Genomic DNA, 17,349 nt, shown 5'->3' on the forward strand with positions numbered 1-17,349 from the left:
ACGCTGGCTCACAGTTGGGTTCCTGCAGTGTTCCAAGGTGGGACAGCTGCCACACTCGGGGGTCCCCGAGGGCCCCGTGCCAACCCGAGACCCCGCAGAGACCCCCGACGGGGACAGGAACCGTCACCGGGAGACACTTGCACCTGCAAGAAGAGTCTGTGATAGGTGGGAAGCAGTTCAGGCGGGGACAAGGGCAAAGTCCAGGACACCGCCAAGAATAATCACCCCCCTGAGCTGGAGACTCTGCCAGCTGGGACCAGGACGAGGAGCAGAGCAGGGCCAGGCTATCACCCGTCCGCATCCGGAGGTGGTGACGCGCCACCTCACGTCACTGCTCCGGCAGCCAGGACTGGCTCCTGCCCGCGTGGTGCTGCCGGTTTCCCAAAGCGCAGTGAGTTACCCTTGGGAGATTGCCGAGGGACCGGTCAGACCGGCCCCCACTTCCTTCCCGGCTCCCGCTCCCACCCCGATGCCTCCCCGCGGGGCCGGGGCCATGGTTGGGTTGTCGCTCCCGCCAGGCTCAGCCCCTTGAGACGTGAGTTTTCCTCTGGCGGGCTTAGCGCCACAGGAGAGGGCTGGAGGCGGCTCTGCGGGACTGCGGGGGCATGGAACGTGGGGGCACGGGACGTGAGAGTCCTTCCCAGGAGCGGGATGGGAGCGGGCAGGGGATGTGTCCGGATCCCAGCTGACTCAGCTGGGAGGTACGAGCAGAGGCTGGGCTGCAGGTTGGGCTGCTGGGGCCTTTATCCCGCGGCCACCCGAGCCTGCCGGGATCTCGGGGACCAGGCTGGGAGGAGACGGGCGCTGCGTCGCCCTGCCCTGCCCATGCAGTGGGAGGTACAAGACCTCCATTCCCAGCAGAGCCGCTGCCCAGGCCACTCAGCGTCCAGGTGAGAGCCCTCTTTACCCTGCACCAGGCTGTGCTGAGCCCCGATGGGCTGTGCTGAACCCTTCAAGGCTATGTCGTGCTGACACGTGAGCTCAGGCAAGTTCAATGCCCTCCTGGGTACCGCACCTGCTGCTGCCAAGCCCTAGCCCTCCAGGATGAGACCAGGTGGAGCCCGGCAGATTCCACACCCAGGGCAGGAGGGCACAGTGTCATCACTTGAAGGGAGCAGAGGGGTCCACAGGGCTTGCAGAGGGCAAAGGCGGATCGGGCTGGGCTGTGGATTCCGCACCCCCATGGCACGTGGGAGGGAAGCTGTTCTGCCTGCCTGCCCACGTAGGCAGCGGTCACAAGAGGACAGGGTTGGGGCTTGGTGGGGTCAGATCTCACCCCAACGCTCATCGAAGTCTCTCCTCGCAGCACGGCAGCGTCGCCCCTGGGCCCAGGGACCCGGCCCTGAGCCATGGCACTGCTCACCCACCTCCTCGCCTGTGCCTTTGGCACAGGCTCCTGGGTGGCCATCAATGGGCTGTGGGTGGAGGTGCCTCTGCTGGTGACGGTGCTGCCGGAGCAGTGGGATCTGCCCTCCTACATCACCATCATCATCCAGATGGCCAATGTGGGACCACTCTTCGTCACCCTCATGAACCGCTTTCGGCCTGGCTTGCTGAAGGAGGTGGCTGTTATCTACGTGGTCGTGTCTGTGGGTGTCATAGCCTGCTTGCTCCTCTCTTTCCTCTGGAACCACACTTCCATCATTGCTGGGAAGTCCCACAGCATCGCCTTCCTGATCCTCACCTTCTTCCTGTCCTTGGTGGACTGCACCTCCTCCGTCACCTTCCTGCCCTTCATGATGCAGCTGCAGCCCCAGTACACAACCACCTTCTTCATAGGGGAAGGGCTCAGTGGGCTGATCCCTGCTCTCATCGCCCTGGGACAGGGCTCTGGCATCTCCAGCTGCGCCAACATCAGCTACGAGGTCAACATCACCACTGGCAATGGGACTGTGGAGAACACCATCCCCCAGCTGGAGACCCAGTACCTCCTACCCAAGTTCTCCACCCTTGTCTTCTTCCTGCTTATGACTGCAATGATGCTGATCTGCTTGCTAGCCTTCTTCTTCCTCAGCCGGCAGCCCAAGGTGTGGGAGCTCTCCCAGCAGCAGCTCTTTCCCAGCAACATTGTGCTGAACTCATTTGACCAGACCCTTGACGAGGCAGCTGACCCGCAACTGAGCAGAGGCTGCTCATTTTCGAAGGATCCCAAGGGACAAGGGGACGTCCTGCCAGAGAAGGTCTCCTATTCCCTGACCAAGCTCGCCTTCATCTACCTCATCATCACCTGGGCGAGCGCCCTGACAAATGGGGTCCTGCCGTCGGTGCAGTCCTACTCCTGCCTGCCCTACGGCCACACCACCTACCACCTGGCAGCCACGCTCAGCTCCATGGCCAACCCACTCGCCTGCGTCGTGGCCGCGTTCCTGCCCAGCAGGTAGGTGGTGGGGTGCAGGGAGATGCAGCAGGGTGCACCCCGGGGGATTCTGCCTTAAGAACGGCCCCTGCTTTGCAGGGGCTTGCAAAGAAGGCACTGACTGGGAGAGGGTCTGTGGGGTGCCCGTGCCCTGGCAGCACAGACACCCCAGGAATGGAGGATGAAGCCAGCAAGGAGCCGTCTTTGCCGCTATCCAGGGATGGGCTGGTGGTGTTCCCCAGTGTCACTCACATGTCCCTTGCAGGTCCCTGCTCCTGATGGGCTTCCTCACCATGGCAGGGACAGGCTTTGGTGCCTACAACATGGCCATGGCAGTGATGAGTCCCTGTCCACTCCTCCAGCAGTCCCAGTGGGGCGATGCCATCATTGTAAGTCACAGGGTCCCTCCCACCCGGGGAGATCTCTGAGGCCACCCCTGGATCTGTCCCCCAGCCCCACAGTTGGGAACCTCCCCCAGCCCTGCTGACCTCTCTCCCCCCTGTGCTGCCAGGTCCTCTCCTGGGTGCTGTTCACCGGGACTCTCACCTACGTGAAGGTGATGGCCGGGGTGATCCTGCGGAGCCGCAGCCGCAGTGCGCTGGTGTGGTATGGGATGCTGGAGCAGCTGGGCTCCCTCCTTGGGGCACTGGTCATGTTCCCCCTCGTCAACATCTACAACCTCTTCAAATCCGCTGACTACTGCAGCCTGCAGTGCCCAGCGGGACGGGCACCCCAGGACTGACCCTCCTGCCGGCACGAACTCCCAAAACCAGCAAGGCTGGGTGGCTGGGAAGCAGCGCTGGGACTGGGATGGCTGCAGGCGTGTCTCCCCACCAGATTCTGCCAGGTCTCCAGGCAGCAGCAGCTCCGGGGCTTTGTCCCTAGCCTGGGTACAGGGTGTCCCCATCACATGAAAGCAATAGAAGGTGTTTGCTCAGCCCTCTGCCTCCCTGCTGCCCCCCTTCCCCCCCGCTGAGGGAGCTGCCTGTGCCAGTGCCCCCCGCCTGGGTACCTCTCAGCTGGGGCCATGTCCCATCCCTTCCCCTGGGGGGTCTGTCACCGTTTGGCATCGTGCCCCAAAGCCCCCCTGGACTCCACGGGTGGGCACAGCCCCAGCTGCACCGGGCAGCTCCGGCAGCGTTCCCGGCCCTGTGCTGTGGCAGCTGCCCCCAGACAGGGGGTTTACAGCCAGCTGGGGGGAGCGGGGACAAAGGCAGTCATGGGGAGGGGGATGGCAGGGGGACACGGTGCATTCACGAGGGCCCCAATAGCAGCTGGGGAAACTGAGGCACGGTGGAACCGGGGGCACGTGCTTGACATTTGCCATCCTCTGCTGTGGCCCTGTCTGTGCTTTTTGCACCCTCCCTGCAGCCCTGTGCCTTGCTGCACCCCATCTCAGCCCCGCTGCAACCCAAGAAGGGCAGTGCTGGGGGTGCAGATCTGGAGAGGGGCCGCAGCAGAGCCCCACACTGGAGCAGTGTGGGCACAATGCCCGTCAGTGGGGGTGTCACACCACCAATGCCAGGGCTGGCCCACCTTGTACCCAGCTGTGGCCTGACTGTGCTGGCCAGGTCAGGAGCCAGGTGAGCACCAGGGTATGGCAGGCACGGGGGTCAGGGGGCAGCGGCAGCTCCAGGATGGGACAACGCCCGTGCCTCGCACGCGCCTGCGCCCCTTCCCTGGGGCACGAGGCAGCCGGGCCTTTGTCCCCGGCCCTTTGTCTGGCATCTGCTCCCCGTGCTGGCGGCAGCACCAGACCACGGATTGGAGCCACTTCGGGGCTCCGGCTGCGGCCCGGCCGCCTCCGGGAAGGATGCACTTGGAATACCTAATGGCCAGCAGCCTCCCAAGCTGGCACTGGTGGGGGTCCTGCAGCTGAGGCAGCAGAGAGGGCAGGAGTGAGGGCAGCAGGCTCTGACCCCCAGCACCACTGGGCATTCCCCGGCAGCTCCCGGCTGACCCCACAGCCCTACACATCCAGGATCCACGGGGGACAGGGGGCTGAGGACCGGTGGGAGACGTGGGGGCACAGCAGGGCAGGTTGTCTCATCCTGGGAGTGGGATGTGTCCCTTGTGGGGAGACTGGGAGCCGAAGCAGAGTCCTGACTCCTCTCCTCCTGCTCCCCAAAAGGATGTTCCTCCCCTGGGGAGCCCCCAAAACCCTTCGCCCACCGTACCCCCACAGACCCCTCCCTCTTGCTGGGGAAACAATTGCCTCCGATGGGAATTATTTCCATACAGCTGCTCGGGAAGGCACAAACCCGTCGGAGGAAGGCTGAGCCTTTCTTCTGGCGCTGCCCCCCCTCCCCACGGCGGCGGGGGCAGGTTTGGGGGGGCCCAGGCACTGCCATCAGCGCTATCAGCTCGGCAGGGCTGGCTGCGGTTATTACCATACATTATCGCAGTCCCCTGCCTCCGAAAGGAGCCGGGGCTGCTCCCCCCTCCCAGCACTCCCTCCTCCTGCCTTTTACACTTAATTACCTCCCTTATTACACCGCAGCCTGGAGAGAGACAAAATCCCAGGGCAGCGGGCGGGCGGGCAGGCAGCAGGCAGCGGGCAAGCAGTGGGCAGGCAGCAGGCAGTGGGCAGGCAGCAGGCAGTGGGCAGGCAGCGGGCAGCAGGCAGGCAGCGGGCAGCGTTCAGGCAGGCCCAACTAGGGCGTAAGTAATTGTCCGTTCTGCAAACGTGCCTTCCAGGAGAGAACCAACACACGCACGGATAAATAAATCAGGGAGCAGAGGCCGAAAGCCCAGTGGGGTGTGTGTGTGTGTGTGTGTGGGACGCTGGGAGCAGCCCAGCAGGCGATGTCCCCCCGGGGCCGCAGCCCTCTGGGAGCGGTGACCTTGAACTTGGCAGAGCCCTGACGTCAGGGCAGCGCTGCAGGGACAGATGGGGCTCATGGTGCTGCCAGCGAGCCCCGGCCAAGCACTGCGGGAGCGAGTGGAGAGACCCCAGCCCATGTGGGGACCAGCCCTGGGACCCACAGCCCTGAGACCCACAGCCCTGGGATTAGGGTGGAAAGACCCCAGACCACATGGGGACCAGCCCTAGGATCTTGTGGAGTGTGCAATACTCTGGATGTGGGATACTGTGAGATTGGATACTGTGAGCTATGGGATGCTGTGAGATGCTGTGGGATGCTATGGGATATCAGATGCTGTGGGATTCTGTGGGGTATCAAATGCTGTGAGATGCTGAGCACTGTGGGATGCTCCAGGCTGTGGGATGCTGTGAGATGCCCTGGGCTGTGGGGTACCACACAAAGCAGTGAGCAGGGGCACTGCAGGGCTGGCTCCAGCCGTGTCTCTGGGCACGACTGAAGCAGCAGACATGGATGTGAGCAGTCAGGCTCACAGTGCCAGCTGTAGAGGTGCTGCTTTTGGCCTCCAGACCTGATGCCACATCCCTGACCAAAGGAGCTGATGCCTCCCGAGACTGGGCTGCCCAGGGCTGCCCCGCGCCAGCCGTGCCAGCGCTCTGCCTGCAGTGACAGCTGGGGGACCATCCTTATTAAGTGCTGCAACACATTGCACAGGGCTCGGGGAGAGCAGAGCCCGCTGCCAGCCAGGTCCCCGTGTCACCCACTGGCCCTCAGAGAGCACAACTTCAGAGAGAGGCAGAGCCGGACCACCGGCTGCCTGCAGGGGCGAGGGGAAGGGGGGAAGTGGGAGTGGGGGCTCCCGCGGGGAACAATGCACTGTCACGAGCCTATTGTTGTGGCTGCGAAGGTCACAGTGCTTCCCTGGGACTGGGATGGAGACGGGGACATGGGTGGGAAAAGGGACAGGAAAAGAGGGATGGGAACAGCGAGCAGGGATGGGGACAGGACAGAGGTGGGACAGGGAAGAGGGAACAGGGATTTGTATGTGCTTGCAATTTAGGTTTTTGATATGAGGACGGAGAACAAGGGACAGGGAAAAGGACAAGGGAAAGGGGTCAGTGGAAAGGGACTGGGGACAGAGATGAGAACAGGGAAGATGGATGGGAATGATAACAGGGAACAGGGATAAGAACAGGGAGCAAGGACAGAGAAAAGAGAAAGGGTCAAGAAGCAGGGACAGGGACAGAGGAGAGGGATGGAGACAAGAGAAGACAAGGGACGGGACAGGGATAGGGACAGGCATCGGGATGGGGACTCTCACTCCGCAGCCCCGTCCTTCCCTGGCCCTGGGGGCTGGCGGCAGGGAGACAAAGGCGATGGGAGGCAACGGCATGTCCCACCCCCCGGTCCCCCCGTGTCCCCATTGTCCGTGGCCGGGGTGGGGGGAGAAATCCGGGGGAGGGACCGGGTACCCCACACTGCCGTGGTGCCCGGGGCGCCCCGCGCTGCCGGCGGCTCGGGGGGCTCCGGGGGGGCTCCGGGTGCGGCCGGGCGAAGCGGCCCCCCCCCCCCACGCCCGCTTGCCTCCCCCCCCCCCCCCCCCCCCCCCGTCCTCCCCTCCTCCTTCTCTTCCTCCTCCTTCTCCTCCTCCTCCTCCTCCTCGCCGCCCTGCCGCCTCCCCGCCCCTCGCACTCGCCTCCCCGCGCCTCTCCGTGCGCACCGCCGGGGCCGAGCGCCGGGGCCGGGGCGGGGGGGGGGGCCGGGGCCGGTGCGGGGGCCGGGGCCGGTGGCGGTACCGGTACCGGTACCGGAGGTGTCCAGCGCTGCCCGGCCCCGCCATGCCCCGCTCCTTCCTGGTGAAGAAGCTGAAGGCGGAGGCGTTCCCGGCCGCCGGGGCCCCCGCGCCCCCCTACGCCCCCCTGGAGCCCCCCTACACGCTGCCTGGCCCCGCCGCCGGCGATGGTGAGTGCGGGGCCGGGGGTCCGGAGGGGCCCCCCCGCCGCTATTGTCTGTGCGCCCGGCGGGGCACCGGGGAGGAGACACAGGGGGACGCGGGGCAGGACGGGCCGGGGGTCCCCGCGTTGTGTCCCGCGGCGGGCAGGGGGTGCGGGGTGGGGGGTGTCATCCCTCGTCGTCTTGCCCCCCGCTCCGGGGCCACCGGGCGCTACCGAAGTTGGTCCTTTGGGGAAACATCCCCTGCGTGACAGCGTCAGCCCCGTGGGCAGCCCCGAGCCCCCCCTCCGCCCAGGGAGCACCGAGACGGGCTCCTTCCCATGACAAGTTTGGGGGTGCACGAAGCAGCCGGGTTGCGGGAGCGGCGAGGGGCGGCGGGGGCGGCAGCCTCGTCGTGCCGGCGGGTTTCATTGTTCGCAGCGGTGCCCCGAGCCCCCCTGGGAACGCGGTGGGGGCCGGCGCCCCCCCGGGGCACGGGGAGCAGGCGGGGGAGAAGAGGGGGACACCCCTGCCGCAGCGCTGAGAGAGGTGCGAAGGGCTGGGCTGGGGGTGGCCGGGGTCCTTAGAGCCCCATCCTGCGGGGGGAATCTGGGGTGAGCTCGGAGTCCCCCAAGCTCGGCAGAGCCTCCCGACGGGGCGGCCCAGAGACCTGTCCTAGAAGAGGGGACGACGGGAGGTCAGGGGGCTCCATTCCTTAGGCTGGGGAGTCCTGGATGCTCAGGGGCCGGGAGACGGAGCTGCATGCGGGAATGGGCCTGATCCAGCCATGCACAAGCCAACATTGCCCAGCCGTTGCGGTGCCTGTCCCCCCTTTTGTTAGTGCTCCCCAGCCCTTGATGGGTTTTCCCTACGCGGGGCCAGACCCGTCTGGCCAGGGGGTCCTCTGTTCCCCCCTCCTCAGGAGCCAGGAGCCGGTGGGGGGAGGGATGTGCTGCAGCTGGGCAGAAGCTGCCGACGCTGCTCTCCTGGAAATAACCTTGCTGCATGCACGGAGGCAACGTGAGAAATTGCTGAGCAGAGCGCTTTCTGCACAGCCCGCGCTGTCAGCACGGCGCGGGGGACGGGGGGGGCCCGGCTCTGCCCCCACCACGCAGCCCCCTCCCCACCACAGGCATCCCCGGCAGCCACGGGACAAACGGCAGCAGTTGCTTGCCCCAGGCAGGGCATCCTGTGGGTGCTGGCCGGGGATCTGGGTTTAGGGGATGCTTTGCCACGGCTGTTCACCCTGCCCCACAGCATACACTGGTGAGCCCAGCCGTGCACCGACCCCAGGCCCCTGACAGCCCCTCTGTTACCAAGCAGCTTGCAGGGACCAGTGTGCACAAGACAGGGGACTGCTGGGACCAGTTTGGTGGTCCTGGAGTGCCAGTGTGTCCACCAGAGTTGCTGGCCCCGTGGGAAGGGGACTGCACTGCTGCTCCTGCGGTGACCTTCATGTGACAGGATGGAGGGACCAGGATGCCAGTGAGGCACCCTCTCTGCCACAGGTTGGGAGTCCCACGTGTGAAGTGGGGCGATGAGCAGCACCAATGTCACATGGGGGTGATGCCGGTGGAGTGGTACCTGAGCCCTACTCCACACCTGGGGGGCTGTAGGTCCCCGTCCTTGGTGGGAGCACAGGACCCTGGTGGTGCTTCCTTCCTGATACTGCCCCATCTCCAGAGAAGAGACCCTACATGGACAGCAGAGATATGTATGGCTTTCCCAGCCCCTTTGCTGGGGAAAGTGGCCTCGTCCCCCTCACCGTGGTTGCCCACGGAGCAGAGCTCATTACCGGCACGGCCACAGTGAACAATGAGGCTCCCGGCACTGACAGCTGTCTGGCAGCTAATGGCCCCCAGGGGCTGCCCACAGCCGGGGCAGGCACATCTGGACGTTCCATGGCCCCATTCCCGGTTTCCACCGCTACGAGATGGGACCCATCCTGCCGACAGATGCAGACAGGAGCCAGGGCAGGATGAGGCAGTTCCAGTGCTCAAGTGACTCAGTGGGGACCGGGACCAGTGGGGGAGGGACAACCCCAGTTCTGCACCTCCAATGGGCAATTTCAGATTGTGTCTTTCCCCAGTCCCTGGTGAGGCTGGCCCGGAGGGGTGGTGACCTTGCTGTGCTGTTCCCACAGGGTACCTCCAGCACTGCCTGGCACCAGCTGGCTACGACACAGACAAGAAGCAAGGTCTGCCACCACCACCGCCAGACCCAGCCTATGCACCCGGCCACGAGGAGTACAGCGACCCCGAGAGCCCCCAGTCCAGCTTCTCTGCCCGCTACTTCAACGGGGAGGCAGCGGTGACAGACAGCTACTCCATGGATGCCTTCTTCATCACGGACGGGCGGTCGCGCCGGCGCAGCGAGAGCCAGCGCCGAGGCAGCCACCGCCACTCCTGCCCCGAGTGCGGCAAGACCTACGCCACCTCCTCCAACCTCAGCCGGCACAAGCAGACCCACCGCAGCCTGGACAGCAAGATGGCGAGGAAATGCCCCACCTGCGGGAAGGCGTACGTCTCCATGCCCGCCCTGGCCATGCACGTCCTCACCCACAACCTCAAGCACAAGTGCGACGTGTGCGGCAAAGCCTTCAGCCGGCCCTGGCTGCTGCAGGGCCACATGCGATCCCACACCGGGGAGAAGCCCTTTGGCTGCTCCCACTGCGGGAAGGCCTTCGCCGACCGCTCCAACCTGCGCGCCCACATGCAGACCCACTCCGCCTTCAAGCACTACAAGTGCAAGCAGTGCGAGAAGACCTTCGCCCTCAAGTCGTACCTCAACAAGCACTACGAGTCCGCCTGCTTCAAGGGCTCTGAACACAGCTGTGCAATAGGGAACTAGGCCCCCAGCCCCCTGTGGCGCATCCCCATCTTCATCCCTGTATCCGATCCCCATCCCCATCTCATCCCGTGCCTGTCTCCATTCCCATCCACATCCCACCCCGTCCCCGTCCCCATCCCCATCCCATTCTGGTCCCAGTCCCCATGCCAGCACTCCTGCAGCTGCAGCCAGTCAGTTTGAAGCTGAGGCTGAGGCTGGAGGACACATCCCTGCAGACTCACTCCCCACCTGGGAGAAGGATACCCTACTGCTCCCTGGGAAGGGGGTACCCCACAATGGGACCCTGCTCCAAGCTTATGGGTCCCTGAGCTCCCCCTGCAGCCAGGCAGGTTTCTCTGCAGGGGACTCACCTGGGGACCTCTTCCAGATCCAGGATAGATTTCCTCCCCCAGCTTGTGATTTTCACCTTTATTTATTTAATTTATTACTATTATTTATTTAGAGCTGCTGCTTCTCACTCCGGGGGATCCCGGGGGAGAAAAGACACTTTTCTGCTCCCCTCCAGGAGCATACCCTCCCCTTGACCCTAACCTGATGGGACCATGGGCAGATGCTACTGCTGGCTCAGCGGGACTGACGGCTGCTGAGGCTGATGGAAGGCAGGGCTACCAGTCCCCCTTGGAGGCTGGGGTCCCTGCAGCCCACCACCCAGGGCACCCTGCTGCCCCCCTGCCCTCTGGCACTGTGTTCACCCTGGCACTGTGGCTCCACAGGCCCAGAGTGAAGAAGCAAGGGGGTCCCAGCAGAGATCCATGGGACATGTCCTCCATTGGATCCCAGCTCCTGGCTTGGCCAGGCACAACTGGCCTCCGCCACGGTGATGGGCTGGGAAATACCCACCTCAGACAGGTGCAGCCCCCCTTGCCGTGCAAATGGCTGGGCTGGCAGCTGGGCTGGAGACCCAGCCCTGGGGCAGGCGGCACCCAAACCCCCAACTGCCCCCCCATGTAGCCCTAACCCTTCCTCAGCCCCTTCTCCAGCCAACTCCCAGCTCCTCACCATCATCCCCCCGCCTGCGCTCAGGAGGAGGGGGTGAGAGTAGCCGTAAAGTTTGGGTGAGTCTATTTAAATGTTCTTATTTATATTATTTATAACTTATGCTTTTCACTATTTATTTGCCAAGACTGGCCGGGCCGAGCCAGTGCTGGCTTGCAGGAGGTGGCAGAGCTGCAGCAGAGCTGCCGTGCCCAGGACAAGCCGCGGTGGCACAGGCGGGGACAGGACCCCGAGAGTGGACAGTGCGGCGGGGCCCGGGGAGGGCACGAGCTGGCCCAGCAGCCTGGGCTCCACGCCCTGCAAGCCTCCCCCAAAGGCAAAGCCCTTCTCTTTCGTCTTCCTTACTGCCGCAGGCTCCTGCTTTGCTCCGTGCCCCGTGCCAGCCCGATGGGGACAAACCAGCCACTCTATGCAACCTCCTGGTGGAGCATCCCCTCACCGGCCCCGGAGTGAGCGCCATGCATGGCATCCCGGAGCGGGGCCCGACCCACGCCTCCGCCTCCTACCTCGGGCCACGAGCTGCCACAGCCCCATCACCCTGTGCCAGTCCTCGACACCTTGGGGCTCAGCCCGGCACGACACGGGGCCGCACTCGTGCACCCCCACACCGTCTTCCTGCACCGTCTTCCTCCCTGCACCGTCTTCCTCTCGCCACCTCGGTGCCCGCGTTGGTCACAGGCTCAGTGGGGATGTCCCTGTCGTGCTCCTCTCTGCCGTGGCATGGTGGTTATGCATCCAACCCCCACGCAGGGGACGAGCATCACCCCAGCCACGCAGGCACCCACCGGGCTTTCCCCGCGATGCCGGCGCCATTCCACGGAGCACGGCATCCCGCGGCCGGCAAGCTCGGAGCACCGCGCCGCTGCCCCTCTCTCCTGTAAATAGCAGATACTACAGCAATAATTTTCCGTGCATGATAGATTTTTTCTGCCAGGTTTTGTACTCGCCAGCCCCAGTACGACAAGTCTACTGAGATCCGGCCGCCCGCAGTATTACTTGTAACGCAATTCAGGGATATAAAAGGGATTTCTGCCACTAACCACGTGTCTCGGGGGGATTTGTGCCGCCGGTGGTGGGTGGTGGCACGCGAGCTGCCAGCATGCCCATCCCCACGGTGCCCTGTGCCCACACCCAGTCCTGGGCTGGAGCATCGTGGAGAGAACTGCCCCAAAGTGAGGGGTGATGTCCTGGCAGCCTGCTGGGAGCAGGTGGCTGAGGCACCCGGAGCATCCCACGCTGCCCGTGTGGCCGTGCCAGCCCTGCAGCCAGTGGGCAGCAGCCAGACAGCCCCCTGCCGTGACAAGGGGGGGGGGGTTATGATGCCATCCTGCTCGTGAGGGCGCCGGGGGCTGTGAGTACAGCAGAGCACTGACCTGGAAGTAAAGCGGTGTGTGAAATCCCAGCAGCAGGCACAGGGCCCGACGATGCTCACACACCCCTGGGGCTCCACCTCGCTGGATGGGGAGGATTCGGTGAGCAGATTTTATTTCAGCTGTTGCCGTGCTGGCATCCACTCCCATGGGATGTGGTCAGGGGTGGTGGGAACAACCCAGCAGAGACCCTGCTCCCAGGGGTTCCCTCTCCCCTCAGCCTTCCTCGCATGTGAGTGCCAAAGGGGGAGGGCAAATTTTTTTTGGTGTCCAGCTTGTCAGCAGTGCCATCGCTGAGTCCTGCACTCCCAGTGACATCTGTGCAACCGTTCACCTGCAAAGTCATCAGCAGATTCACCCTGCAAAATACTAATCCCAGAGCCTCACAAACCCATCCCTGACCATCACTAGCATGTTTCCGAGTCAGCTCCAGGGCTGGGGACCCTCCATGCCCCCCAGGAGCCAGGGTGAGGGCACTGGGAGCAGCCATCTGCCGGCATCACAACCCCACTGTGGATCCAGGGTGCCCCGGTTGCAGCAGCTGATGGGGGGGGGACCCAGTTCTTCCCGGGAGCCTCTCCCCATTTAGGACACTGGTCTGAAGAAATGACCTAGAAAGATTCAGGGCTGGAATGCCGTGGTGTCTGCCCCAGCTGTGGAGAATCCCAGCATGGCTGCTCAGCTCTGGGGCTGTGTCATGCCTCCTCTTCCTCGCCGAGAACCCCACGGGCGTCAGCGTAGCAGGAAGAGGGCTCTGGGGTGGGGAGTTGCTCCTGGTACAGCCAGGCAGGTGGGGGGCACATCCCAGCTCCCAGAGGAGATGCTGCAGAATGATCCTTAGTGTGCCAGCATGGCCAGGTGGGAGAAGAGACCCCTGGGTAGCTTTGGGGGTGGGGGGGGGCAGGACAGGGACCCCCAGCACAGCTGGGAGGGAGCTCAGCTGCCACATGCCGAGGATTGTCCCATGGGGATGAGGAGGTGAGGGCAACCCTGACTGCAGGCTCGCAGGAGCAGGCAGAGGGCCAGCTGGCTCTGGCACCCGTCCCGGCAGCCCGTCCTGCCCCTTCACTGTGACTCTGCAAAACAGCGGGGCGGGGGCGGTGACGATGACAATGGCTGGGCCAGGAGGAAGTAGAGCGGCCCGGCTGGGCTCTGCACTGCTCGGGGCAGAGCAGAGGGCTCGGCTGGGCAGGAAGGAGGAAGGCCAAGGCCGGCTGGCAACAACAGCCATGGCCGAGCCCGATGACCGGAGCATTCACACACAGCACATCTCGACCGTACACAACGTGCCCATGCGCGTCCTCATCCGGCCCATCCCGCCAGTGCTGGATCCAGGGAAAGTGCAGAGCCTGGTGGAGACCCTGCAGGTGAGTGCAGCCCCCCCCGGGGTGCCCGGGCAGCCCCTCCCACACCTACCCTTGCCACCCGGGGGGAGCTGCAGGGGAAGCTCGCAGCACCCAAGCCCCAGCACAGGCAGGTCGGGGGGTGTCGGGGTGGGTTGTGGGTGCTGGAATGTGTTACTCTTGGATGTCCCTCTCCCTTCCCAGGAAGATCCCGAGCGAGTGCCCCCCATCGACGTGCTCTGGGTCAAAGGCAGCGAGGGCGGTGACTACTTCTACTCCTTCGGGGGCTGCCACCGCTTCGCAGCCCACCAGGCACTCCAGCGGGAGACCATCCCTGCCAAGATCATCCCCTCCACCCTCAGCGATCTCCGAACCTACCTTGGCTCCTCCACGCCCCACCTGCGCTAGCCCAGCATCCCGAGGATGCACCCGCAGCCCCCGCTGTTGCCGTTGGCTTCTACCCGGGAGCCCCTGGTGAAGATGGGGTCGGGGCCTCCCAGCCCTGAGGGGGTTCCCGGGGTCCCTCCAACAGGGATGGGGTCAGCGTCCTCCCACCTTGGGGCGCGGGTCCTCGGGGTTCCTTCAGCCGGGATAGGGTCAGGGTCCTCCAACCCTGAGGGGAGCCCCTGGAGTCTCTCCAGCCGGGGTGGGGTCAGGGTCCCGCCGGTACCGGGAGGTGTCCGGGGCGGAGCGGGGCCGGCAGGTGGCGATATTGTGCCGCGTTCCGCCGCCACGGGAGACTGCGGGGACCGGGACGGGACGGGATGAACCAGGACGGGGTGAACTGGTTGGGGTGGGCTGAACCGGGGCACGGCTCAACCGGGAATAGCTGAACGGTGATGGAACGGGCGGAACCGGGGCATGGCTCAACCGGGAATGGCTGAACCGGGACAGGAGGGGCTTAACCGGGGCACGACTCAACCGGGACGGACTGAAGCAGGGCACACTGGAACTGGGACAGGTCACAGCCCGTCCGAGGCACAGATGTACGAGGAAGGGATACAGACGGACCGGGAAGGCATAGAAGCAGAGCGGGACACAGCCGAATCAAGACACAGAGGTACTGGGAGGAGGCACAGCTGAACCGGGCAAGGCAGGTCCTCAGCCCTTTCACGGCGACTCTGGGCACACCCTGTGTCTGGATCGGGGGACCCTGGGCTGTGCCTGCCCCAAAAACCTCTGCTCCAACCCCGGACACATCTCATCGTCCCCCTGTCCCTGGGGACACCTCCAAAATGCTGGGGTGGGGAAATCTGCTGCTGCACCTGGAATAAAGGTTATCAAAGCCCCTCAGCTCCCGGGCCTGGTGCTGGGGTGTGATGGGGTTGGGAGCAGGGATGCAGTGATGGAGCACGGCACAGCATGCTGGCCTGGCACCAGCAAGAGCAGTGGCTGTGGGCACACAGAACAGGGACAGATGCTCTGCAAGGGGATGGATATTCTGCAAGATGAACGCTGTGCAGGGACAGTGCTCTGCCAGACAGCCCAGCCATGCAGCTGAATTCAGGATCAGCTCTGGCCCGGCAGTGGGGAGCACATGTGGTCCGCCGTGCTGGGATGGTGTCATGTCTGCAAGAACCACATCGTCACCCCATGTACAGGCTGGAAAAACCACCCCAAGCATCCCCTGAGCATCTCAGCATCCCTCCGAGTCTGGAGCCTCCGTCCAGGGAGGGGAAAGGCTACTGACTCACCCACCACACCATGAGTCAGCAGCAGGACTGGGACAGGAACTGCAGCCGGACACTTCTGCCTCCTCAGTCACACTTCTTCCTGGACAGATCCTGTCCTCCCGGGGCAGAAACGGGCTGGGAGAGGGTTTGGATGGAGGGCATGGCCCTCAGGCAGCAGCTCTGCAGCGTAGTGTGCATGGCAGGAGCTGGCAGTGCTGGCACTGGACAGGGCACACTTCACCACTGCCTCCGTGTTTCCTCAGGATCCACTGGGGAGGAAGAGCAGGGTGGGCTGGGAGTGCTGGACGAGGGAAGGGACCAGGGGGAGACTCCGGTGAGGCAGAGCTGCATGTGCCACATCAAAGTGGCTGTGCGCCGGGAGGAAGCCCTGCAAGCACTCACAGAGAGCAACCCTGGCCCGCGGCTCCCTGATGGGCCATAAATTTCTCCGAAGAATTGTGGCGTGCTAAAAAGTTTCCTCTTGTTAGAGAGCGGGGGGTGAGGGGAGGAGGCAGCAGCTCCTGCTGCAGCTCCTGTGGCAGTGTGGACATCTCCAAGATGCCCCAAATGAGTGTCCAATGGTAGGGACTGGTATTTGCCCAGGTCCTGTGTCCCCCCAGTGCTGGGCATCTCATGTGGGCTCTGCTCACCCCTCTCCCACAGTTTGTTCCCCTCTTCCCTCAGATGAAAGACAGCTCAGCAGAGCTGGGACTCCACAAGTAGAAATGAACCAAGGATGCACAGATGCTGCAGGTCCTCTCCTTGCACCCCATGGGGGCTTCTTCTACCTGGGAAACCCGCTGCAGGATCTGGTCTTTCAGCTTCTCACCTCCTGCAAATGGTGCCAGGGGTCTGTGCCAGCACCAGGGTGCCCTGTGACACTGCTCCAAGTGCTCACTGGAACCAGGAGCAAACACTGTGTCCAAGGTGCTGTGTGAGCATCTCCAGGCCTGACTGGTGCATCCCCGGTGCTGGCACAGTGTGGGCAGCGGGAGCTGGTCCGCAGCTGGCACTGATGGTGCCACAACTCCTGGCTGGCATGGGAGTGGGGTTTGCCAGAGCCAGCGATCCCTGCATTGCCTCCATCCCTCCGTCCTCCACCTGTCCCCCTTCCCTCTGCCTGACCCGCGGGGTCTCCGGTGTCGCCGGCTGACAGCCGATCCGGCTGCTTCCAATCCATTCGTTCCAGGGCAGGAACAAAGGAGCTTTGTGGGCTCCCCCCAGCCCAGGACGGGTGGGGGGGTCCCAGCTCCGGAACTGGGACAGACTTCCCTGCACGACAGGCGTGTAATGCTTTCCAGACCAGCAGCCCTGACCCACAGGTACAGCCCGGGGGGTGGAGGGGGCTTGGTGCTTCCCACACTGCCTGGGAACCCACCGGGTCACCCTGACACAACCCTGATACTGGAAAATAGGGAAACACTCCTACTCCTTCAAAGGTTTCACAAGGCCCGGTCCTCATGAGACTCTGACTGCTCCTCCCCACCCAGGGGGGCTCCAGGGGTTCCCAGGTTTGCCAGCCCTGGTCTCCCAGTGTTAGGGAGCAGGGATAGGCTCCCCTGGAATGACACCCCAGCCCTGCTGGGCTCAACGTGTGGTGGAAGACACCTGGACTCAGAGGATACGTGTGCCCAGCTGGACAGGACAGGGCTCTGGGATGGGGCAGCTCCTGAGCCCATGGCCTCACTGGCCTGAGAACCCCAAAACTGGGGAGCCACAGGCAGAGGGGCCAGTCCTGGACATCCCCCAGCACCAGGGGCTGGTCAGGTGCTAAAGGCAAGTGGGGCCAGGCAGTGCCCTTATGGCACTCAGTGGGATGGGGTGGGATTGGGAGGGATATGATGGGATGGATGGCATGTGATGCGGTAGGATGGGATACGATTGGACAGGGTGGAGTGGGATGGGATAGAAGTGATATGGTGGGATGGGATGGGATGGGATGGGATGGGATGGGATGGGGTGGGATGGGATGGGATGGGATGGGATGGGATGGGATGGGATGGGATG

General features: G+C 64.2%; 3 protein-coding genes across 6 annotated transcripts; all 3 read left to right on the forward strand.

The window, feature by feature from the left end:
* Positions 1 to 275: 275 nt before the first annotated feature.
* SLC52A3 (solute carrier family 52 member 3) lies at positions 276 to 3,329 on the forward strand. 4 transcript variants are annotated; one of them, XM_027646242.1, is made up of 4 exons: positions 276 to 391; positions 1,307 to 2,377; positions 2,622 to 2,745; positions 2,868 to 3,098. In XM_027646242.1, the coding sequence occupies exons 2-4, from the start codon at positions 1,350 to 1,352 to the stop codon at positions 3,096 to 3,098; spliced, it is 1,383 nt and encodes a 460-aa protein (XP_027502043.1). In that variant the 5' UTR covers positions 276 to 391; positions 1,307 to 1,349. The 4 variants fall into 4 exon arrangements, with proteins under 4 accessions (XP_027502043.1, XP_027502044.1, XP_027502045.1 ...); XM_027646243.1 differs by having other exon boundaries at positions 381 to 890; XM_027646244.1 differs by having other exon boundaries at positions 381 to 535.
* Positions 3,330 to 6,985: 3,656 nt separating this feature from the next.
* Positions 6,986 to 11,995, forward strand: SCRT2 (scratch family transcriptional repressor 2). The gene is made up of 2 exons (XM_027646253.1): positions 6,986 to 7,140; positions 9,254 to 11,995. Exons 1-2 carry the CDS (start codon positions 7,017 to 7,019, stop codon positions 9,958 to 9,960), a joined length of 831 nt encoding a protein of 276 aa, XP_027502054.1. The 5' UTR covers positions 6,986 to 7,016; the 3' UTR covers positions 9,961 to 11,995.
* On the forward strand, positions 11,419 to 14,959 carry SRXN1 (sulfiredoxin 1). Its single transcript, XM_027646075.1, has 3 exons — positions 11,419 to 11,623; positions 13,305 to 13,693; positions 13,874 to 14,959. Exons 1-3 carry the CDS (start codon positions 11,419 to 11,421, stop codon positions 14,075 to 14,077), a joined length of 798 nt encoding a protein of 265 aa, XP_027501876.1. The 3' UTR covers positions 14,078 to 14,959.
* Positions 14,960 to 17,349: the final 2,390 nt, after the last annotated feature.

This window comes from Corapipo altera, unplaced genomic scaffold (genome assembly GCF_003945725.1).
Source record: "Corapipo altera isolate COAL_440 unplaced genomic scaffold, ASM394572v1 64, whole genome shotgun sequence".
Classification (NCBI taxonomy): Eukaryota; Metazoa; Chordata; class Aves; order Passeriformes; family Pipridae; genus Corapipo; species Corapipo altera.